Below are 25317 nucleotides of genomic sequence, written 5' to 3'. Positions count from 1 at the left end.
AGGGTGTTTAGTAGAGAGTGGAACACCAGAGAGTTAGTCCCGTGCATTCTGAAGAGGGCCATGTTTGTCACGGGGACAAAACATCTAAGGAAAGCAGCTTAATGAAGGAAAGCTTTGCCTCTGCTCATGGTCTCAGACATTTCTCTGCAGAGTCTCTTGGCTGTCACTTTTCACCTGGGATGAGGCAGAGTATTGCCACCATGGGCCTGTGGTACAAAAAGCAGCTCTCCTCATGTGAGTCCAGGAGCCAAGGAGGGAGAGAAGAACGGAGTCCCAGTATCCCCGTCAATGTCCCAGGGACCTACTTCTCGGGCCACAGTCCTCTCTCCTACAGCAATAATGCCACCACTAGAACATTTAGCCCATAAACCTCTGGGGGATGTTACAGCTCCAGACTATTGGATGTTTCCTTGATGCAAGGAATAGTCTCCACCTGTTCTTCCTTCTTTTCCTCATTTTGTGAGGTCTTTGCTCCTGTTGCAGTGTGGTTTGTTGTTGTTGTTGTTGTTATTGTTGTTGTTGTTATTGTTGTTGTTGTTTCTTGTATCTTTTGAAGGAAACATAAGATTGCTGGGAGGTAACAGCCCATGCCTGATGTAAATATCAGGGTACGTTCTCATGGTTTTCAAGATAGAGTGTGGACCAACTCACAAACCTTTTGTGGGTCCTGAGGCCTCTCCCAGTCCACTGATGACGTCTGGAAACCCCTTAGTCACACAAAGGAGAGCGGGCTGATGTGCGCAGTTCTGGCCGATCCACTGTGTCCCCGGCGCGCTGAAGTGGTGTCCTTCCCTCAGTCAGGGCACACCAAGTTCTGGATCACTTTTACATAGAGCTGTGTCTACATGGCTGGTTGCCATGGTTCCCCTAGAGCTTGCACAGGTCATGGCAAACAGGCTGCACGCAGGAAGTATTTTCTGAATGAATCAAGTACAAGAAAGTGCAGGCAATGATTATAACCATAAAGCACAGGAAGAATTCTCCTCCCAACACGCACTGCGGGGATATTGATAGTAATGGTTACTCACAGTGTCTCCTGTCCCCACCCTCATGCAGGGCTTTAAGTGCAATGACCCTCCCCCACCCCCACCCCCAGAGGAAAGCTAATTCCTCAGAAGCCACGCAGGTGCCATTCAGTAGACAGGGGATACGGAAGGGAAGTATTTTCTTTTGTTGTTTGTTTGTTTTGCTTTGTTTTCCGAGACAGGGTTTCTCTGTGTAACCTTGGCTGTCCTGGACTTGCTCTATAGATCAGCCTGGCCTCGAACTCACAGCGATCCGCCTGCCTCTGCCTCCTGAGTGCTGGCATTAAAGGTGTGGCATTAAAGATTAGCGCAGATGCCTGCACTAGAAGAGCCCACTGAGAACAGAGTAGGAACAGCCCCATCGTGTGGCTGCTTGGAGAACAGCGCTTTCCTGTCTTTTTTTTTTTTTTTTTAAATTCAGATACAACTCATTGTTATCCCATCACTTGTACCCTCCCATCCCTCCCTCCCTCCCGCTTTCACTCTATACCCCGGTCCCTATGACTGAGGGGCACCTCCTCCTCCGCTATATGGTCATAGGCTATCAAATCTCATCTTGGTAGCCTGCTTATTCTTTCTTTGAGTGCCACCAGGCCTCCCCACCAAGGGAAGGTGGTCAAATATGGAGCACCAGAGTTCATGTCAGAGTCAGTCCCCACTCTCCACATAACTGTGGAGAATGTCCTGTCCATTGGGTAGATTAAAAGTAAAGATGTTTACTATTGTATTGTCCTTGGTTAATGCAATAGTTTGAGCAGATGCCCCTGGACCCTGATCCACCCATCACGATGTTCTTCTTGTAGGTTTCTAGGACCCTCTGGGTCCTTCTAGTTCCCCATCTCTTATATTTCTCTTACCTAGAGTCTCAGTAAGATATCCTCACATCTATTCCAATCTCCTGGTAAGTGAAGACTTTTGTGGGACGTCCTTTTGGGCTAGTGCCCAATTATAAGTGAGTATATACCATGTGAGTCTTTCTGCTTCTGGGTAACTCACTCATTATGATCATTTCTAGTCCCATCCATTTGTCCACAAATTTCGGAATTTCCTTGTTTTTAACAGTTGAATAGTATTCCATAGTGTAAATGTAGCACAGTTTCTTTATCCATTCTTCTACTGAGGGACACGTAGGTTGTTTCCAGGTTCTGGCTATTATGAATAAGGCTGCTATGAACATGGTTGAGCATATGTCCCTGTTGTGTGGTGGAGCATCTTCTGGGTATATTCCAAGGAGTGGAATAGCTGGGTCTTGAGGAAGCCCTATTCTCAGTTTTCTGAGAAAGCACCAGATAGATTTTCAAAGTGGTTGTACCAGTTTGCATTTCCACCAGCAATGAAAGAGTGTTCCTCTTTCTCCACATCCTCGCCAGCATGTGATGTCACTTGAATTTTTTATCTTAGCCATTCTCTTTCCTGTCTTGAAGCAGTGCAAAACTAGGTTTTTGCTGCTGTTTTCCCTGATACCATTCCATCTTCCAAGAACTGGCAGAATTTCTCAGATTTTAGACTCAGTTTTAGAAACGGTTTCTATGTTTTCACTTAAATGTGCTGGAAAGTAGAAGATACTTTCAGCCAGATATTGTTTTTTAAAGTAAACTTTATTTTTAGGACTTTTTTTTCATTTTTGATTGTATTTTATTTTAAATACTTATTCTTAATTATGTGTCTTTGGGTATGTGCAGTGGGTCCAGGTGGCCACAGAGGCCAGAAGATGGCATTAGATCCCCTGGAGCTGCAGTACAGGTGGTTGCGAGCCACTTAGCATGGGTGCTGGGGACTGAACGTAGGTTCTGAAAGAGCAGCAAGTACCTTTAGAAGGCGCCATCTCTCCAGCTCCTTAGACTTCAGAAAGTAATTTGTTTTTACTAATTGAGAATGTCATGCCATATATAGAACAGTTTCATGTTTATAGGGAACTTAGAGAGACAGCGTAGACCCCCTCTATGCTCTGTACCCCATTTTCCCTATTTTAACATCTTACATTAGCACAGTATGTTTGCTGTAGTTATTAACTGACTCTGCTACACTATTTACTAGAGCCCTACTTTATCCACCTTTCCTTACTCTACCTAATACCTTTCCTGTTCAGGGTCCCCTCCAAGATTCCCTGTTGCCTTTAGACATCACACTTCTGTTGGCTGTCCATGGTTCCTTTAAAAAAACCAACTGTTGTTGTTGTTGTATTTTTCTTAAGGAGAGAAGTAAGTGATTTTATTTTATTTTTTCTGAGAACTTCTAAGAACTTCACATATGAGTACTGTATCCGTATCTCTCCATTAAACCTCTCTTGACCCTCAAATTCAATATAACCCCTTTATGTTACACACACACACACACACACACACACACACACACGACCTACTGAGTCCATTTAGCTCTGTTTGTATGTACTTTGCTTGGAGTGCTATTGGCTAGGCATTTTGTACATCTCTTCTCTATTGTGACTTGCCTCTGTTTTCCCATGGTTGATTCTAGATGTTGGTGAGGACAGCCACAGATGACATAAGCTGAGTTCATCACACCAGATCCAGTGTGTTGTGCCATCAGAATGACTTGTCACTATTCTTGACCTTGAGCCCCAGCTGGGATAGACTATGTCAGGTTTCCCAACCTGCTGCTCTGGTCAAATCAAGCTGCTCTGATTTCCCCTTTCTTTGCTGTGCTCTTTGCACAGAACTCTCTAAGCAAAGCCAGCTCTAAGAGCGGAGCCTTATGTTCCATTTCCTTGACAAGCAACTATCTACACAAGTTACTTAGTATTTGTTCTCCATACAATCTTATTAATTCCCTTATCTATTTCTCCTGTTTATTTTATACTTTGGGCTATAATCCATTCTTTATTTATCAGATACTGCTTTATGTAAGAGCCTAGTAAGTAATTTCTTAACAATAAAAAGGATTTGTGGGTGCTGGAAGATGACCCAGTCACCAAATCATTGCACAGAAACACAAGAACCCACGTATGATCCATAGAAACCAGGGTTCAAGTACGAGCTTGCAATTCCAGCACTAGGAACATGGCGATAGGCTGATCTTGTAACTCACTGTCCAGCCTAATTGGCCAACCCAGGTGTCTGAGGAACAACACCCAGGGTTGACCTGTGGCCTCCACAGGTCCTGCACATACACATGCATCCATGTACACGCATGTGTACACACACACACACACACACACACACACACACACACACACAGAATGTACAAATATTAAAAATGAATAGCTGCTGCATTTCTAATAATCCTGCCATCCTTTATGTATCTCTCAAATACTTTAATGAGATCTATGAGGTTTGTGTGGCATAATTACCAATGTAACTGTCTTAGTCACTGCTCTATTGCTGTGAAGATACCATGACCAAGGCAACTCTTATAAAAGAAAGCATTTAACTAGGCGCTGGCTCACAGTTTCAGAAGCTCATTACCATCACCATGGCGGGGAGCACGGTGGCAGGTATGGCAGGCATCCTCATCTTCAGGCAGAGAGTGTGAGCCTAGACCTAGCATGGGCTGTGAAGCCTCAAAGCCCACCCGGGTGACACGCTTCCTCCCACAAGGCCACACCTCCTAATCCTTCTAATCCTTTCAAATAGTACCACCCTCTGGTGACTGAGCCCTCAAACATACGAGCCCATGAGTGCCATTCTTACTCAAACCACCACAGCAGTGCGGTGAATTTGAGTAAGATACACCTACTGTATACTAAAAAACTTAATCTTTCCCAAAACATACTGGATACCATGTAAATGACATGAGCCACAGTGTTATGCTTCACATAATCCAAGTCTATAAGAAGACACAGGCAAGAGAATGTGTGATTGCTGTGCTGCCTGCCAAGTCTAGGACAGATGTAGGTACCACATGTATGAAAAGCATCATACTCAAAGAGCTTTATCATAATTGATTTGCAGAGAAGGTAGCTGCCAAGTGAGAGGTAGCAAGCTTGACAATTTCGAAAGGCAATTCTTAGGAATGCTCCAGGGAGAAGGAAAGCTGCAGGAGAAAGGAAGGAGGGCTGGGATGGCAAGCTGTCCAGGGCGGCTGCACAGCAGAGGAGAGGCAAACATGAGGCTGCAGAGGGGAGGGTGGGTCACAGAAGATGAAGGGACTTGAGCTTGACCCCTAGAGGAATGAAAAATGATTGAAGAGTCTTCGGCAGAAGGGAATGTGGTTCGTGTGACACTTCAGAAGGATCATTCTGCCGTCTTTAGAGAGATTAATGCCAGGTCTTTATAAACACAACTGTGTGTCTAACAAGAAGTTGACGGTGTTTTCACTTTATTTCCTGCTGAACAACATTTGGTAGTTTTCCCAAATCAAATCCATCTTTATAGGATTTTTCAGCACTGCTGTAGACTAATGAATGCGCCTCAGGACCGTGGACCGAATTTCCAAACACAGCAGATGTTTGGAGTGGTGAAACATGGTCTCCATGGAAACCTCAGGAAGTAACTATTACTTGGATGCACGTGTTCTGGCTTGTTTGGAATTTTTCCCTTTGGTGGTTTATGTTTCCACTAGTTCGGTTCTGTGGTGTGATGTTTTGGGAACTTAAGAAAGGGTTTTTTTTAGTGATTGGATGTCTTTACGCCCAGCACTGTGTAATGTGCCTTACATAGAACCTTTACAGGACACATGAAGAAGTCAGCAAGACTCTCGCCTGACCCATGACCAGATGGAGGCTGAGCAGGTTCTCGAAACCTGCGGAGATGGGTTTTGTAGCTTGCATTACTCAGCTGGCTGCCACTCCGGATTCAAACTCAGGTCTGGGTTTCATGTATTCAGCTGGCGTATGAAGAGTTGTCTGGGGACTTCCTCCTCAGCTGCAGGGCTGCACTCATCCCAGGACCACGATGGCCGTGAAGGAAGTAAGATGAGAAACATCTTGACAGTCCGGCCTTGTACAGCAAGGAGCACATTCTGGGTAGGACACGATGAAGACAGTGACTTAGGACACTGAGAAGACCCACTGATTAAGAAACTTAAGGCAAATGACCCCCCTACACACACATACACACACACAACTTGGAAATGTACTCTCCTCCTCTTCCTGAACTTCCTTGCAAACCAGTTGCTTATCAGCAAGGGACCATTTTCGGTGAGCTCAATGTTTTGGGGTTTACAATGCAGAGTCTAGAGCTAAGCCAGGTTCTCCGGCTCCTCCAGCAGCTTAGCCCTGAATGCGGTCCTGTCTAAACGTAATTTGGAGTCTTAAATGAGCTAAGACAGGGCGGGAAAGAAACAGCCTCTGTGGCAGAGCAGCCCTGCCTTGCCGGCTTGCCTTGCCATCACCAGCTTGAGAAGGCTAAGTTTGCTCATCCAAGTAAGAAGCTGGCATTCACTTTGGGAACCTTGTGAAGAATCCTGGTAGTGTTTTATACCGAGGTAGAAAAGGCGCGATGCTTTCCAAAGGTGGGCAACCATAACAGGATCAAAGCAGGTGAGACCGTTCAGAAAAGACTGGCATGGCCTGCCTCCCTTCTTCTAACCCCTTCTCATCACAGGAGGCTGCACATAAGTCTGAGCTGAGCTGTGTGGTTTGTACATTACACACTGTCCCCAAACTGTGTGTCTTAAAATCATGAGACAAAATAAGCCCTTCTTCCTTTAAGATGCTATTCAACAGGCAGTTGATTAGAGTAACAAGAAAAACAATTGGCACACAGGGCCTTGTGTTAAATAGCTAACAGTAATAATTAAAGAGCTTTAGCTATAGTCTGTAGGGGCTGCCTGTGAGTATTTTGTCTCATGATCCCTATGGACTTCTTGAAAGGTCTGAGATGATGATGTATATTCCTCATTCACTTTGTCCACAAAACTCATTGATACTAACTTTAACCTCTGCCTCATTGGGGAGAAGAAAAGCCTGGCATTTGACACATAAAAATACATATCGTAAGACATCCTGAAAACAAGGTCCTGGAGAGACTCCTACTGGCTTCTCAATCTAGAGAGCCCTTAGATTGGATATGCTGGTAAATTCTGTAGCAGCCAAGCCCAAGTAGGTGACCTTCACCTCAACCACTACTTCTATTCTTGGGAGGAAAGAAATAGCGGTAGCTCAGGACTTCTGTCTAGGGCAATGTCCATCCTCTCTCCCAGCCCATCCCCCATTCTTGTATGCTACCAAGTGATGAGCAAATATAAGTTCCCAACGCCTCTATTTTAATGCATTTGTTGCAAAAAGTGTAGCCATTAGGAAACAATTCTTCTATTAACTATAAGGATAGGTTTGACCCCATCAGATCCAACCACAAAAACAGAGAGAGACAGAGAGACAGAGAGACAGAGAGACAGAGAGACAGAGAGACAGAGAGAGAGAGAGAGACAGAGGACAGAGAGAGAGAGAAAGAGAGAGAGAGAGAGAGAGAGAGAGAGAGAGAGAGAGAGAGAGAGAGAGACAGGCAGGCAGGCAGACAGACAGACAGACAGACAGAGACAGAGGACATTGACAAATAGCAAATGTTTCTTTTGGGCTGTGGCAGACAAGAGATCATATCCTGCTTGGGCCCACCTCCTCCGACTCTGCAGCTGACATCAGCCCTGACCTGTGCAGAGACAGAGGAGGAGGTCTCATCATTGCTTCGCATAGGAGGGAAATGGAGACAGACCTTACTTAGGAAATGATCCCTGTCTACAGTTGTGCTAACCAAAAGTCACATTACAGTGCTTTCCAAAAGCACCGTGCGTCTTCTCCAATCTTCTCTCACTCCGCTCTTCCTTTCTCTGTCTCACTGGACTCTTCATTTGTCCCTGAGGAAGCTAGGCACGTGCCTGTCACAGGGCCTTTGCACTTGCACCCCCACACTCTCCCCCGGATATCCACACGTCCTTCCTGTAACACCTACGCACACACACATGAAGTTTCCGTCACTTTCCCAAATCACACGACTGGCAGGGAACCAGGTCTTCCAATACCCAAGGCTTTGGGAGAAATGTTTCATATTCAACCCAAAATGGCCAGTCTATCCTCTCTTTGCCGCTTTTGCTCTAGAGCAGTGAGTCTCCACCTGTGGCTCGAGACCCTTCTGAGGACTGAGTGACCCCTTCACAGGGCTCACCTAAGACCATCAGGAAACACAGACGTTTCGATTATGATTCATAACAGTAGCCAAAGTACAGTTATGAGGTAGCAACAAAAATAATCGTATAATTGAGGGTCACCACAACATGAGGACTTGTATGTACTACAGGGTTGCAGTGTTAGGAAGGCTGAGACCCACTGGCCTGGAGGGATGTCCCGGTAGGTCCAAATAAGCACCCGTGTTCCATGGTGCTCTTCTCTAACCAGTGCAAGCAGTGTGTCTCTCTAAAATGATAAACCACTCCAGTAGCCCTTTTGATTATGAAAAAAAAAAAGCTCTATGGGTGATACATATATAAAATATAAGTACATACTCAATACTTGGTTATTCAGAAATATGGTATTAAATGAAATTAGGCGAATTAATTTCAGATAAATAAATTTTAGGTTTGGAAAACCTTGGCGCTTGTTATTTTAGAAACAGCAATAATCAATCCAAGTTGGCTCAATTAGTCCAAAAGAATGCTGTGTTCTCTGCTCCTCATAACAAACAAGCAAGAAAGGAGTTCATTAGAAAAGCATTCGTGAGACATTAATACATTTAATAACTTTCATGATTAAGAAAAACAGCCTCGCTTTAAAACAGAACATAAGAAGTACTAGAGCAGTGAGAATGGAACACTTATTTTAAAACATGTATAAATTATAGTGCAATATGCATATGTAGAGCGCTGCGCTGAATCACACCATCAATCACAAAGGCCTCTTTAATTTCAGCATTCATGGTTGAGATCCTCTGTGACAGACGAGTAGGAACTTGGAAAAATAGAAAAACCATTACCACGTGAAACTTTTTCCAAAGAAAATGGCCGCCTCCTTCATCCCAATGACATTTAAATGACTGAATTGAATAGACATTTCCTGATAGTTATGTAACAGAAATAAGCCAGTACTTACCCGTCCTATCACACGAGCATTGGAATGTGTATAATCAATACACTAGTATCTAATAATCAAATGTCATATGCACCATATATGTTAAGTGTAAACAATATCTGCTATACACACACTATAGTCCACTTGGAAATCTTATCCACCAAACACAATCTTTATTTAAAAACAAAAAAGTTATCAGTAATAAATACATCAAATAAACCACAAAATCCATATGGTAGAATTTAAGTACTGGGGTCATTTTCTCTGGTCTTAGACACAATCCTAAATTGCTGTTCATTGTGCCCACCGTCCATGGTAACCCTTCTGTCTCACCAGCAAATGGTTCTGATCCCTCTTTTTTTCAGGGCCCAGGGTAGGATGACTTTTCCTCCACAGCTGGAGTGGAAGGGACTTGTAACCTGCTCTTTGTAGTGGTTTGAATAAGAAAGCCCCGTGGGTTCCTATTTCGAATGCTTGGTCACCAGACAGTGGCATTATTTTAAAATATTAAGAGGTGTGGCCTTGTCGGAGGAAGTATGTCACTTGGGTGGCCTTTGAGGTTTCAAAACCCCATGCCGAGCTCAGTGTCTCTTGCTGCCTGTGGATCCAGATGTAGCCCTCAGCTCCTCTCCAGCACCTTCCCTGCATGCTGCCATGCTCCACAGCATGGTGATGACGGCCTTAACCTCTGACATCGTAAGCCAGGCCCCAACTAAATGATTTCTTTTATACGAGTTGCTGAGTGACTGAGACACTCTGGCTGCTGGACCGTAATTGGAAAGGGAAGGTGTCTCCTCCCTTTTATTCATGAAACTGTGCCTTGAGCTAAGAAATTAGTTCATAAGGCTCTAAGGCTGGTGAGTAAGGGTAATGAAGTCAGAGGCCAGGTTATGCTGCTTCCCAATGCTGCCATCCTATGTGGTGGTGATTAGGAAAACAAAGCTTACTAACTGGAAGGAAATGGCCTGCTTTGAGTTTTGTTTTTTGTTTGTTTGTTTGTTTTGTTTTTTGTTTTTTGTTGTTGTTGTTGTTTTGTTTTGTTTTGTTTTGCTGGTAATTCATTAAAGAATTATTCTACCTAAACACAATTAACTGCTACTTCTGACCCCGTCGCTGACAAGGAGACAATGAACTCATACTACAAGTCAATGGCAACTCAAAGATCAAGTCTGATACCTCTGCTCAGAAATACAGTGAGGTCACTCGCATGGCTGCTCGGTTTGGAGTAGCACATTAATCAGATTGTTTTTGTAACTCAAGGAGCTTTACAGGAATAGTCACCGAAAAAGATTCCACAGTGTTTTGTTTTGTTTTGTTTTGTTTTGTTTTTATTTTTAATCTCCATTTTCAATAGAATTAGGAAATGAAAGGAAATCCAGATACAAAAAAAAGTATAGTTATTAAAATAACTAAAGAAACATTTACAGCCCTCATGAATGAAGCCATTCAGATCATACGGGGCCTGGGAGACGATGTAGTCAAAATTTGTCTTTTTCTTCCCTGTTCATACTCTGACATCCAATCTGTTGCCTCTGGTAGAGCAAATGGAGGCCATTTTAACAGAGAAAATGCATAAGTAGGCTTTAACCAGTGGTTTTCACAGAATTTCCCCCAAAACTAGAAGCATCAGCTTTATCTGGGAACTTGTTAGACATGTAAGTTCTCAGGCCCCACTCAGAGCAACTGAATCAGGAATTATCTGGTATATTCTAGAGCTTGTGACCCACTGAACAATGAATGAGTTAAGGCGCACAGGGAAGCTTGTGAAATATAACAAAGTGAGGAAACCAGAGGCCCTGGAATTCCATGGGAATATTTCAATGGGAAAACCTTTGACACGCTGTCTTGGAACATAGACAGTATCTACTCTCTTATAACCTATAAGAGAATAGACCCTGACCACGTCCATCAGTCAGAGGATGTTAGAAACGGTTCTCTATGAGAAATGTAGGGAGTTTTGTGATTTTACATTCAAAAGTAAGGATCAAGAAGAAAAGGAAAATGAGATTACATTGGAGAGAAGCCAGAAATGTAAAGAAGGGCTAAGTGCACGGATTAATGGCCAGTGAGCTGCCCCATAGGTAAAGAGTCAGTGGATCCTGCTGTGGAACTAACTATTCTATTAATATTAATTAAAGTTGGTTATTAACACAGTAGCAGTTATTCCTCAGCCTACTGTTTTATAAATAAAAGACACAGAAACCTGTTCAACTTTTGATAAGCCCTCATGCTGGTGCCGGCCAGATATTAACCCTCTAAGCTTCCTTGTTGTCTATTTCCCATTCAAAAACCCCATTAAATACTTGCACACGTTCGACTTGGGCTGTTCCTGACCCATCAGGCCAGTCCTCAGAGTAAGCTGCTGTTGGCTTCATGTTCCTGGTTCACAGTAACCCATGGCAACCTGGTCCCTTCTTCCTCCTTCCTCTCTCTTCCTCATGGTCCTTCTCCAACTCCATGCCTGGGAACCTGACCTCTGCCTACCTCTCTTTTGCTCAGCCAGGCTGTGAGCAATTTTATTAGCCAATCAGGGATAACTGGGGAGGGAAGTTACACAGTATCACTTGGTATACACGAGAATGTGCTCATCTGGGGTAACCAGTACTTGTTGGCCAGAAATTAGCATAAGAATACATAGCAACAGACATAACTCCAACAGATATCCCCTGGGTGGAAGGGTTGCGGAGATGCCCCATGGGTAGAAAGGTTGTTGAGATGCAGCATGAGTGGAAGGTGAGTTAAATACCCCATGGGTGGGAGGGTGGGGGATACCCCATGAGTGGAAGGGTGGGGGACACCCTGAGGGTAGAAGGGTGGAGAACATTCCATGGGTAGGAGGGTGGGGGACACTCCATGGGTGGAAGGGTCAGGGGACACCCCATGGTGGAAGAGTGGGGGACACCCCATGGTGGAAGGGTGGGGGACACCCCATGTGTGGAAGGGTCAGTGTTTGGAGGCTGGTACAGCTGATACTCTTTTTGCACATATTTGCTTGTTTCTTTGGATGAAACTCCATTCATCTTTCCAATAAAACAGCATCAAGTGGTGAGGGAAAGGACTGAGAAGGCATGGAAGAAAGAAAAGCAAGAGAGGAGAGGAAGGGAGGGAGGGAAGGAGGGAAGGAAGAAGAGAGAAAAAGGAAAGAAGCCTTTATATTTGCTGATGTTACACGTGCTTGATGTGGGTGGCTCTGTGGAGCCCGAGGAGAGGCCTAGACTTCCCACTCAGGAGGCTGGTTACATAAGACAGAATATGAAAGATCTTAAAGGCGAGGGTGAGACTTGGACAGCGCAAATGTTTCCACGCGCTCTCATAGAGGCTTTGCATCTCTGTGTTTTAAGGTCTAAGGCCAACCTCACCTAGATTTTTAAATTTTTAATTCATTATAATTTATTCAGATCACATCCTGATTGTTATCCGGTCCCTTGTATAAAGGCACCCAAATACTGAACCCCGTGAAAGGCAGCTGCATGTGCCAGGAGAAGTCTGACCCAGTTCTGTTTCTTTATGCCACTTTAATCACTACCCAAAACTTTGTGCATCTAAGCACATAAAAGTGTTATTTGCCTATAATCTTAGGGGTCAAGACTTCTAGGGAGCTAGGATGAGTAGATCACTGCATATCCCCACAGTACCAGCAAGGGGGTCAGGAGTGATAGGCTGGAGTTCCATTTCAACATGGCTTCCTCACTCACACATTTGTAGGGCTTTGTGGGGCTCTTTGGACACTCTCTCTCTCTCTCTCTCTCTCTCTCTCTCTCTCTCTCTCTCTCTCTCTCTCTCTCTCTTTTTCTCCCCCCAGCCCCACTTGGTGCTCTAGGCTTCTCCGTGTGACTGGAGTTCTCCCACAGGGTGAATGGGTTTCCTACACAGTGGTTCATGGCTATTGGAAAGACCATTTCAAGAACCAGAAAATGAAAGCTTCTAGATCTCATGTACTGGGCCCAGGACAACCTTCAGTGCAGCAGCACTGTGTATATGGCAGTATTAGTAAAGCCATCACAACCCTTTTCCTGAATGAAGAAAGAGGCACAGAGGCCCTGCCTTTGACAGGTAGCCTTCCTAAGCTGCCACATGAAATACGCTGGTTGAAGCTGCAGCATTGTCACTGGTGGGAAGTGCACGGGTGCTGGTGTTTAGTGACTTTGGGAAGTGCACGGGTGCTGGTGTTTAGTGACTTTGGGAAGTGCACGGGTGCTGGTGTTTAGTGACTTTGGGAAGTGCACGGGTGCTGGTGTTTAGTGACTTGGGGGCAAACAGAGAGGCACCAGTTATGCATGAACCCATGGGTACTAATCAGGGATCCATTTTCAGGGCTTATTTTAAAACTCAGATTGAGCCAGGCGCAGTAGCGCACACCTGTAATCCCAGGGAGGCAGAGGCAGGTGGATCTCTGTGAGTTCGAGTCCAGCCTGGTCTACAACGCAAGTCCAAGACAGCCAGGGCTACACAGAGAAACCCTGTCTCAAAAAAACAAACAAACAAAACTTAGATTGAGATTTGGAGTGTGGTCCTTAATATTGCACTTTTAATCTAGGTAATGAAAGGTTAGCTAAATTAAATCTTGGGTTTGCTACCTACAACAGTGAGCCATCAAGTAAGTTGAAGGCCCCACGTGAAATGTGTTCACGGTGTATTAGTTACTTCTCTGTTGCTGTAATAAAATACCACAAGCAAGCAACTTAAGGAAGAGAATTTTTATCCTGGTTACTGTAACAAGCAGTGGGCACTGTGGCAGCAACCGGAAGCTGAGAGCTCACACTGTGAACGGCCAGCAGGAAGTGGAGAGAGCTAATTGGGAATGGCTTGAGACATTTAATCTCAAAGCCCACACCCAGTGACCGACTTTCTGCAGCAAAGCTGTACCTCCCAAACCTTCCTAAACCACACCATCTACTGAGGACCAGGAATCTAAATGCCTAAGACCATGTTGGGCAACTCTCATTCAAACCACCAGAACCAGGATGTCAAACAAGATGCCTAGCGCGCTTACCACAAAGATGTAGTTATAGAAGGTGCATCATAAACATGTGTTGCTATGAGCTTGTCCCTTCTCCCAAGGGCTAAAAAGCAGCTGATCCCAAAGTCACCTACATAGTAGACAAACATTTTGCTTATTATCCCAGATTAAGCAGATATATTTTTATTGTACTTTAAGTTTTAAAAGTTCAACTCCACTGGGCATGGTGATGCAACGCTTTTAATCCCAGCACTTGGGAAGCAGAGGCAGGTGGATCTCTGTGAGTTCAAGGCCAGCCTGGCCTACAAAGTGAGTCCAGGACAGCCAGGGCTGTTACACAGAGGAATCCTGTCTTAAGGGGGAAAAAGTTCAACTCCATAGGTTTAAAAAAAAAAATAGACAAACATTTTGAAAGTAGTAATAACCAAATGGAAACAGATCACTGTCAATGTGGTAGTCCAGTCACCATGTTTTAAATGCTGTCATCAACTTGGTTTTAAAGAAATCCATGGGTATGGATTTTCACACAGCTACATAACACGTCTGCCAGGTCATTCCAAGTAAATCGGCTTCTCCCCAGCAACATTGTCACCTAGAGGATCACTGGTGATGGCAAACTTTTTTATTTCAGAGGTCATCAATAGAAATTATTTGGGATTTTGCTCCAAATCAGCTTAGCAAAAATTCAGCATCCTTTCCACTTCATCTGTCACCAAGAGCTATTTTGCCACCAGAGCCAACAACTTATCAGTAAATAGTCATGTAGCCCCTTTCCGAGGGACACAGTCAGTCTGTGTCCTCATGGGGCCTTTGTTCCTCCACTCTTTCAAGCGGTTCTTCACATTCGCGCTCTGCAGTAGTTTGTTTTTCATTTCAGGAGCAAATGGCTGGCCACCCAATTAACATTGAAAACAGCTGGGACAAGGGCTCTGCCCTCCGCCACCACACTAGGTTCCTGGAATTGCCAGACAAGCGTTTGGCTTAGAACTTGAACCTCGTGCTGGTAGAGGGCAAAGCTTGACACACGCATCCAGTTTTGTAGCTCCGTACACTGCGCTTCTCTTGAAATAGAATTAATTGTCCTTTCCTGCTGTGCAAACTCGACACAAAAGCGACACAAAAAACAGAAGACCTGTTTTCTTCTGCCTTCCTTGGGCCTGATAATGGCTTTATCTTGCCTTTTCTGTTTTGCTAGGAGCTAGTTCAATCCAAAAGTTAATTAAAGTGGCAAGGGTTTGCCAATATTGATTTATTTGGGAAACTGTAAAGAAGGCGCAAGTCAGAGCTCATCAACAAAACCGAGTCACTAGTTTCAACGTCAAAATGCTTTGTAAATTAACAGTGCCACAAAAGATAAATCCATCTGGGATAGAAATTTCCTTGTGAAAGTTTAATGTTAGCTCAAGTGTCCCAGAGTTCAGCTGTTTACTTTCCTATGTAAGCTTTATACAGATTTTATTTAGCTGTCAAAAAAATTAACTACTGTGTATATTATGGCCAACTCCTTACAACCTACCAACATTTCTCACAGAGGAAGACAGTGTGGAGATTACTATTACATTTTGCAATTTTTTTTTCTTCCAAACTATTAAGACAAATTTAATGAACCTTTTTTACCTGATCAAACATATTATTGTCCAAAATGTGTGCCACACCTCGATCCTTGCCATACAGTAAGAAGCTTGGGAAACTCTGTAGATTATAAAATTAATATAGGGCTGGAGAGATGGCTCAGAGGTTAAGGGCACTGTCCGCGCTTCCAGCAGTCCTGAGTTCAATTCCCAGCAACCACATGGTGGCTTATAACCATCTATAATGAGATCTGGGCCCTCTTCTCACATGCATGCACACATATAAGTAGGACACGGTATACATAATAAATAAATAAATACATATTAAAAAATAAAATAAAATTAATATAGCCTGGTAATATAGAAGGATCCTTTAGCTTAAAAATAATAGTTGCAGTGTGTATTTTTTATGTTTTGTTAAATTCCGTTTCTAAACTACAGGAATTTGCTTGATTTTTAGTCATCAAGCTATACTGTATAATTTTATTCATGTACAAAAGAAGGCTGATTTTTTTTTTTTTTTTTTTTGGAGATTGGCTGGCCTTGAAGTAATCAGAAATTACTTCTGTTCCTTTCCTGCAATTTTGCTGCGGATGTTAGGTCAATGAGGTTATGTAGTTCTTTTCAATTTTGAGGACTGTGGTAATATAACAAAATACCACAGTCTGGATGGCTCTAACACTGGAAATTAATTCCATATTTCTTAATTCTTAAGGTCAAGTTCAAGATACTGGTGGTTTGGTCTCTTCTTTGACCTTTCCATTTGACTTACAAATGGTTATCTTCTCGGCACATGGCCACTCCTGACTCTGTGTGCTGTGTCCCATGTCCTAAGGCCCTTCCTTCCTTCCTTCCTTCCTTCCTTCCTTCTTTCCTTCCTTCCTTCCTTCCTTCCTCTCTTTGTTGCAGAGACAGGTCTTTAATAGTCACAGAAAATTCCCAGTTCAAAGATTAACTTTATATATGTATATAATATATTATATATATATATACTACATATATATAATATATATATCAAGTACTTCTCTCATCCTCAAAGTCTATGAATGTGTGAGCCCATTGCTGTTTCCCTGGGTTTTACAATGTGTCTTCAAGTATCCCTTCTGAGGATTCAAATGTGCTTAACTTTTATTGGAATTAATTTTATTAAAACCGTTTCTCATTGCAAAGTGTCAGTGATGGAAGTAGTGGCTAGAACAGAACACAAGCTTCTGTTCTCCAACCAGCTGCTTGTTGCTAAAGAATCAGCTGTTAGCAGCGTCTACAACTGTCTCCTCCATCCCTCAGTATCAGCTTTTCAGATGAGCTAGCTGCCCTCTGCTGTCTTGCCTTACCCTTTGTCATTGTTAATCCTAAACGTATAGACGAGAAGTTACATAGCGCATACAGCCTTCTTGGGGAGTTATTTCTGGAGCGATAACCTGAGATGTTGACTTTCAGATGGGGGACAGATGTTTGCCTCCGTTTATTGCAAACTTTTAACCTCCTCTGCGGTATCCCCAATATGTTGTCTGTCTCATCTGAGTAAGCCGGTCCCACTCTGAAGGCTTCGTGATCTTTCTTCCGTGCAAAGGTTCCTTTCTTTCTTTCTTTTTCTCCCCCCCCCCCCGCCCCTTTGGTTTTTTAAGACAGGGTTTCTCTGTGTAGCCTTGGCTGTCCTGGACTAGCATTGTAAACCAGACTGGCCTTGAACTCACAGAGATCCCAGAATTAAAAAGGTGCTGGAATTAAAGGTGGGCACCACCACTGCCCGGCAAAGGTCCTTTTCTCATAAGCAGACGGCTCCCATCTGACAGGGTGCACTCACGTGACCTCATTTATCATAACTACCCACTTACATATCCCGTGTCCAAATACGGTCACGTTCTGAGGGTTAGGGATTCCGGGTGCGAACTTGGCGGAGTGAGAGACACAATCCAGCTCATAGCAGAAGCACTGTGGAAAAGATTCCAGACTCCAAGCATTTGGTAAACATCCAAATTAAACATTCTGAAGGCAACGTCACTGGGAGATGTGGGGATGGGTGAAAGGAAAAAAAAAAGCGAGTATCTTGGAATATAGCTCAGCATTGTCTGTAGGTTTGTTTTTACTCTTGTTGACTCGAATCAGGGGAAAGCGGGGTTACCGTGTGACACAGGGTAGTAGGTAGATTTCAACTTTAGATCAGTGGTGAATCACTGTAGTATATCTCAAGTCGTGTAAGCATTTCTTGCTGCTCTGGAGTACAGTTTTACCTAGTCGTCTCTGCATTTGCCTACTCTGGCACTCTTACCTGCACTACTTAGTTTATTCTCATACGTGGTATCTATTGTTAATTCCCTCAAGGACACAGCCCCAGCTCAACCTGCTGATAAAGGAAGCCAGGGGGCATATGGGAGACAGAGACTCTTCTCTTTCAAAATGGCCTTCTGTTTTATATGTCAACGTATCAAATATACTAAGTGGCAGTTAACTTTGAAGCATACTCCTGATAGCAGGTGATACGTTCTGGCGACCAAAACTGATGCTAATCTTTGACTTCACGGTCTTGTCAATGGGCATTTTGCCTCCATGCTGTGGCTCATCTCCTAACCTTCGCTGCTGGTCAAGTCTCACACTGCCTCACCCTGACTCTTCCTCCCTCCCTTCCTACACTTGTGAGGACCGTGCAGATGCACTAAATGCACAGAATCGCTTATCAATATAAATTCCTTGTTGGCTCTGATTCCTTAATGATTCTACTTTATTAGGGGTTTATTAAAAGCATGTACCTCCCTTATAACCCGACTACCCTAAATAGGAGGGAAAGGAGATTAGGGAGAACAAGAATGGAACCTTCCGGGTGTCAGTTCCGTGGGGCAATTGCCCTGGCGTAATTCTCAGGAGTCTAGCAGAGCATCTCTCCGATGGAAGAAGCTGCACCTTCCATCAACCAAACCTGGAGGTCTCCACTGAGCTTGCTGCAGCTGCCAAATCCTCCAACTCCCCTTGCCATGGCCTGGGACCTCCGATTTCTCTCACGGGGAACTCTTTTGTCTTTCATCTTTCTCTGAGTCTATCTAGGATCTTTGTCAGTTTGTAGAGACAAAGTCTCAGTGGGCTCAAGCATCCCAAGACTGTTTTCACCTTGGGCCCAGACTAAGGCAAGGTTACACTCTCTTCACAATTCCCTCTATGGACAACTTCCATTTTCTACCTAATAATACACACACCCAGATGCCAGGGATGTCTTGTATCCTGAGCATGAATGCCTTGAGAGTTGGAGTTGTAGAGTGTTATTCTGTCTACTATGTGTGGAAAAACCAACACGTGTGTTGAGGCATGTTAAGAAGTCTGAGCCGCCAGTGAGTCAGCCAAGCAGAAACTCACAATGGTGGTTATTGCAAATGTGAGTGAGAAGTGCAAAGACAGGTTTACACTAAACTCAGAAGTTGCCAGCACAGACACATCGTCGAAAGCTGTGGGGGATGTAGTATCATTAAAACAGACAACGGTCCTGGAAAACTACTGTGTTTCAAGTGAGCGAGGAAAGCCAAGAAAGAAGGCAACAGAAGGACCAGAGAAATAGGATGAAAACCCAATCAATGTGCGGCCAGGAAAGCCCAGTGAAGGGCCTTAAAGAACGGAGGATGGTGTGGTCCTCTGGGTTCAGTACCGCCACACAGAGCATCTGAGCATCTATCAGAGGATTTGTTAATAAAATATTGGTAGTTTGGGTCCAGGTTTCAGTGCAGTGGTGAGGGTAGCAGTGAGCTCAGTGAAGGTGGAGCAGTGGCCATGATCACAGGTGATGAAGCTGCAGATGAAGATGCTTTAAAGTAGCAAGGCAGGGATGGAGAGATGGCTCAGTGCATCCGGGCCCTCGCTGCCAAACCTCATAACATGAATTTAAGACCCAAGACTCACATTATGGAAAGGGAGAACTGACTCCCACAAGTAGTTCCCTGACCAACGGACACATCACACACACACACACACACACACACACACACACACACACACACACACACACACACTTAAACTCTAAAGAGGATTTAAACAGCGAGTTTGTCACTTTTGGTCACAGTCTTTGAAATAAGAAGCTAGGACCATAGCCAGATCAGTGCTGTATATCAACCTCCAATCAGAATGTCACACATGAAAGGGTTGAGAAGTCACTAGCTCTTGCTGCTCCGGCCTTTGTATGTAGCAAACATAGAAAGTCAACTGGAGAAATAAATCGCCTTGCCCTTCCTAGATGCCTCTGAGTGCTGGTTTGGGCAGCACATGAAAAGCTGCAGTGATACGGAGATGGACAAGGCCTCTGTGCAAGGCTGATTCCCCAACTCACGGAGTGTTCCATGTTCGTATACCTAGCACGTGCAAGGCCTGGGCTCAGCCCATGGCATTTTTCTGTTACTTTCCTATTGCTGTGAAGAGACACCATGACCAAGGCAACTTAGAGAAGAAAAAGTGTATAGGGGTTGATAGCTCCTGAGGGTTAGAATCCGTGATCATCATGGTGGGTAAGATGGCAGCAGGCGGACAGGTGCTGAAGCTGGCGCTGAGAGCTCACATCTCACACACAGACACAAGGCCCAGAGAAAGTGCTAACTGGGAATGGCTTGGGCTTTGGAAACTCAAAGCCCACCACCCCCTGTGCGATACCTCCTAATCCTTCCTAGCCAGCCCACCAACTGGGTACCAAATAAACATATGAGCCTATGGGGGCCACTTTCATTTAAACCAACACAGCACTGGGGGAGAAAAAAAAAAGAATCCTACTGAATGAATTCTACAAAGTCTTTTCATAGTAAATAGCAAAAACCTGAGGATTTCTTTGTCTTGAGTGACTCGCTTCTCTGTCTTGTCTATTCTGGGGTGGCTCGCAGGGAGGGACATGTCGGGGGTGATGGGATAAACAACTTGCCACCATTTTCTCAGTTTACCACGTGGGCTTGAAGCTGCAGAACAGGGGGTGAGAATGCCTTCCCGTCCATCCCCACGGCCCTGGGTCTTTCACAAGAAGGTGGCTGAAAGATTCTCAGAGTCAGAGGTGGTAGATCCCACTGGAGCTCCAGCACTCAAAAGGGAGGCTGAGACAGAACAGTCAGGCCAGCACAGCTAGTCCTCCTCTTAAAAACAAGCAAACAAAAGCGTGCTGGTACACTACAGACTGGTAAGCAATGTTTATGAATATATATGCAAATCTATTACAGAACTTGACTCTAAAATACACAAAGAAAAATCCCTATACCTCAATTATAAATAAAAATGAAACTAATTTTAAGTGAGCAGAGAGCCTTAGTCTGTAATAGTTATTTGCTTCACTGATTCAAATAGTTTCAATTTAGTGTCATTAATAGGTTTTTCTCTTTCTTTTTTAATAATAAAGGAAGTGGAAAATTGATTTAAAGAAAGTAGGAACGTGCCTTAGCCACATGCTAAAACCCTGGCTGAGCACCATCTAGTGGCAAAGGTTTGAACTGCAGTTTTGGTTTTGGTTCTGCTTTCTTGGATTAATAGCAGATTTTAAGGACTTAATATACAAAAAGAACTTGCAATCACTAGAAAAAAATAAAATAAAATAAAACAATAGTAAACTTGGATACTACTTTAATAAAACAGAACCAAAAGAACAAAATGTTATTTTAAAAAACTATTGAATCAACAAAGATCATAATATATGATATTCAGACAAATATATATGGGGCAGACTTTTAACTGACTATTCATATAATCAACATAAGTTAATTGTATGCAGGATAACAGACAAATACTATTGCATTAAATTTTCCTAAGAACTCTGCGAAATACAAATCCGCCCCAGGTAATATTGTTACAATTAACATTTTTTCCGGTGGCAACTCATTTTGTTGTTAATAAGCAAACCTTACAAAATGCTATTTATCTCACATTATGATGTTTTTGTGAGTCCCTTCTGAAAGTGAAAGGGCATTGGGAAAGCTGTTGGGGAAAGAAGTGATGTTGGTGAGAAACTGCTCACAGCAGGAGACAGAGTCTTTGCTTCCAGTAAACATTACAAGGCTTCCTCTGAGCATTATTGTATTCTGCCACTGTGTTCCTTGTTCCAAACACACCTATGAACTCTGCTGTGCCCTAATTAAGTTTTGAGAAGTTATTACAAGCTTTGCAGTGTATTCTAATTTTTTCTTATTGAAGATAATGTAAAATGGGCCCCGCTGAGGTCTTCAGGGGGAGCCTCTGATCCTCAAGGGGTGGCTCTATAGAATTGCTATTATGATGCTTTATAAAGAAGACCCAAAGAGCCTGAGCAAGTTCACAGAGCTGAGAAGTAACGGCTGCACAGACTGTGTTCAGCCACTGTGAGGCGCTGTCTCCGCTGCTGCGAGCTTTCACAGCATGAAGGCTGTGCACTCTGCACAGACTTTTCTCAAAAGTTCTTGGCCAATGGCTTACTAGGCTGGCATATTGTGACATCGCTATGCCATCTAAAGCAGGGTGCTGAGGCTAATTAGGCTTGGGAAGTTCGGAGGCAAACTGTGATTCTCCAAGGTTGTTGGTAAGTGCAGAAAGATTTAGTATGTCCCAAGGCTTGTGTTTGGTAGCAACTAACAGGTAAAATGCAGACGTGGTATATAGGTGTGTGGTACATATGTGTGTTTGCCTGAAAATGTACTATACTAGCTACCTTAAATATTCATGTACTTACTTGTCCCATAAAACAAGGAGCCTGGAGCAAGGGAGCCTGGGCCAGGGTGTTTTTTCTTTGCCTGTTCTACTGTCCAGAACATCTGTGGTTGTGACCTCCCTGACACTAAAGTTGAGTACACCTCCAGGCGTCACAGCTGAATCCCACAGAGGGGGAAAAGAAAAGGAAAGAGACAGCCCCAGCACCTCCACCCATATTTCACTAAGAGCAGTGTCATGTGACAACTTTGAGTTTCACAGAGCATGTAGATAGTAGAGAGACAGCTAATAGGTAGGTATGTAGATAGATGACAGAAAAATAGATATGATAGATAGATAGATAGATAGATAGATAGATAGATAGATAGATGATAGATTGGTACAGAGCATTTCTCAAGAGAGGTGTTCACATTCTCTTGACGTGCACCGTGTTCCTTTGACAAATACCGGTGTAGCACAGTCAGCCTTCAGTCTGTGTCACGGGGACAATCCATAGACATCTTTTGTTAGATGCTGAGTCCCTCCGTCGAGGCGATGTATATGAGCCAAGCCCACTTTCAAGGGAGGAGGAACTGAGATGGTCCTGCCATGCCCACTACTGATGCTCTGTCCTCTTCCGCACCAGGTGCTGTCTTACCACGCCACGTGTTCCAAGGCTGAAGTCGACAAGTTTAAGGTGAGGAAGGGAGCGGGTCGGCTGCTAGCACACAAGGCTAAACTTTGCCTGACTCTGTAGTCATTCTCACTGGGAGTGTGGGCCACAGTCCTGGGCACCGTGGCCTGCAGCCCTTCACTGTGGAGAGGTAGAAGGGTCGCACAATGGAGCAGCCGCTGTGCGGTTTACTTGAGTCGATTTGTCTTTCCATGTGTTAAGCGTGCAGATACAGGGCACGGGAGGGGAGGGGTCTATATAATTGGGTGAGAATCTGGACACCTGACTTGGGTATTGGTTTTACTTCTTACTATCCACTTAAAGGGTTTAGGGCTTTGTTGTCTCGTTTATATACAAAACTAAATGAAGAGATTGGGATCACAGTAGCTAACGTTCACCCTGTGCTTCCTGTGTGCCAGGCACACTACAAGGCTCTCAGTATTGGTCTATCTCAACCTCACGGCCCTGGGAAGGGCTATGCACACTATTCTCCAGATGGATAAACTGAGGAGATGCTAAGTGACCAGTACGGCCAGTAGCAAGTTTAAGAGGTGTGACGATCTGCCCCACAACTGGAGTTCTTAACCACACGCCTCCCCGCTGCTCAGGGTGACCCCCCCTTCGGGGTGTAGCCCAGTGGTATAATGTTTGCCTGGCATGTTCAAGGCCATGAGTTCGATCCCCAGGACTTCAGGAAAAAGGAAAAGCATAAGAAGGCTGGGAAACTGATTTTTTTTTCTCCCTTTGGAAAAGCTTTGGTGTTCCCATTTCAAAATTCTGTTTTAAAGTTTTGAGAATTATCAGGAAATGCTATTGCAACCATAAAAGATATCACATACTGTAATATTACTATATGATATTGTTTGCTGTTCTTCTAGGAGGCCCATTTGCAGATAGATCCATTTTATCCTCCTTGGGAAAGAATGACACAGAGACCTTCAGTCCTGACAGTCATATTAGAATGGAATCACAGGAACCACTAAAGAGAGACACTGAGTACAGGGATAGAATTCCCCAGGAGACCTAGGTACATACAACAGGCATGCAATGAGTTGTTACATTAGACAGGCACTTAAGGAAAAGTCTTAAAGTGGTACCCCAGATCAAAACGAGAGACAGTGCTATCAAGCGGTAATTGCTGCCCCCTGTCCCAGGAAGGATCAAAGCAATCTAAACCGCAGCAGTCAGGGCCTGTTTGTTGTAGAGGCAAATGTCTTGCATACTCTTTCCATTTATTTCTGTCTCTGTAATAAAATACCTGAGACTGTGCAATTTATAAACAATAGAGGTTTACTTAGTTCATGCTGTAGAGGTTGAGAAACCCAAGGGCATGATGACAACTGGTTGATATCATGTGTGAGTGTGTGTGTGTGTGTGTGTGTGTGTGTGTGTGTGTGTGTGTGTTGGGCTTCTGGCTTCATCACAACATGGCAGAGGGCATCATGTGGCAAGACAGAGAAGACACTCCAGAGAGCTGCTCTGCAGCCTAGCTTCCCTTTTGGTAACCCATGAATCCATTCATTCATGACCCAAGGTGGGGCCCTCAGGACCCATCCATCTCCCAAAGTCCTACTTACCAACACTGTGACACTAATGACAAATTTCCAACACATGGAATTTGGGAATACATTTAAATCATGGCATATGTTGACTAGGATATGAACTTCATTATGACAGGAATTTTTTTCTATTTTCTTCATGGTTCTATCTCTACTGCTTTTCACACTTCCTGGAATATAGTGACACTCAGTAAATTCATAGTGAATGAATGAATGAATGAATGAATGCAAAGAGTATCCGTATTCTAGATCATAAAACAATTAGCCATCAAGAAAATGTTAAAACTGTAATATGAAATTATTTTAGATGCTCATTTAAATTCAATTGTATTTAATGTATATAAAATATATATTTCTGTAAAATATTTAAAGCTTATTTACCTTAATAAAATTTAGTATACATGTATCAAAATGCCAGATATTATATGATGATTTCTTGCCTTTATAAATTTAGAAAGTTAAACAATAAGGCAAATACTTTGTTACCTAGATATCTTATTTATGGCAAAACCCAGTTCCAGCTAAAAGGATAACAGTACATTCTATTATTTTATTTTTGCTGTTATTATGAATATTCTTGTTGCCAAAGCAGGGAAGTGACCATTAAGAAGACAGTAAAATGCATAATGAACTAAATGTGACTATAAAAGCTACTCATAGGATCCTTTCAGCAATAGAGCAAAGCACGCACTGTTTAGAGCTATCTGCTTTGGAAGGTCACTGACCTGCATTCAGGCTTTGTTCTTTGCTTTATAGCAAACAGAACTCCACTGTTTTAGAACATGCTGTGCCTTTCTATTATTAGTTCCCAAACATACTAAAAATATGAAGTATTTAAATTTCAGAACAAAGCGTTATTTCATCTTAAAGCCATCAAGATTATTAACTAAACTGATTTATTCCAGATTTTATCCCAAAAGATATTAGCTGGTATCCTATTATAATATAATTGAGATATAGTAG

The 25317-nt window shown here is 43.4% G+C and overlaps 1 protein-coding gene across 2 annotated transcripts in view; it reads left to right on the top strand.

The window, feature by feature from the left end:
- Positions 1-25317, top strand: part of PDE11A (phosphodiesterase 11A) — a gene marked incomplete at its 3' end in the record, with an annotated part of 371638 nt that overhangs the window by 216984 nt on the left and 129337 nt on the right. For both annotated transcript variants that reach the window (XM_084800165.1, XM_084800166.1), the window contains exon 10: positions 22769-22819. In XM_084800165.1, the coding sequence (XP_084656291.1) occupies positions 22769-22819 (51 nt within the window). The remainder of the gene's footprint in view (positions 1-22768; positions 22820-25317) is intronic.

The sequence above is a fragment of the Acomys minous genome (genome assembly GCF_964271855.1).
Source record: "Acomys minous genome assembly, chromosome: 10".
Classification (NCBI taxonomy): domain Eukaryota; kingdom Metazoa; phylum Chordata; class Mammalia; order Rodentia; family Muridae; genus Acomys; species Acomys minous.
This window is presented reverse-complemented; position numbering and strand designations above follow the sequence as displayed.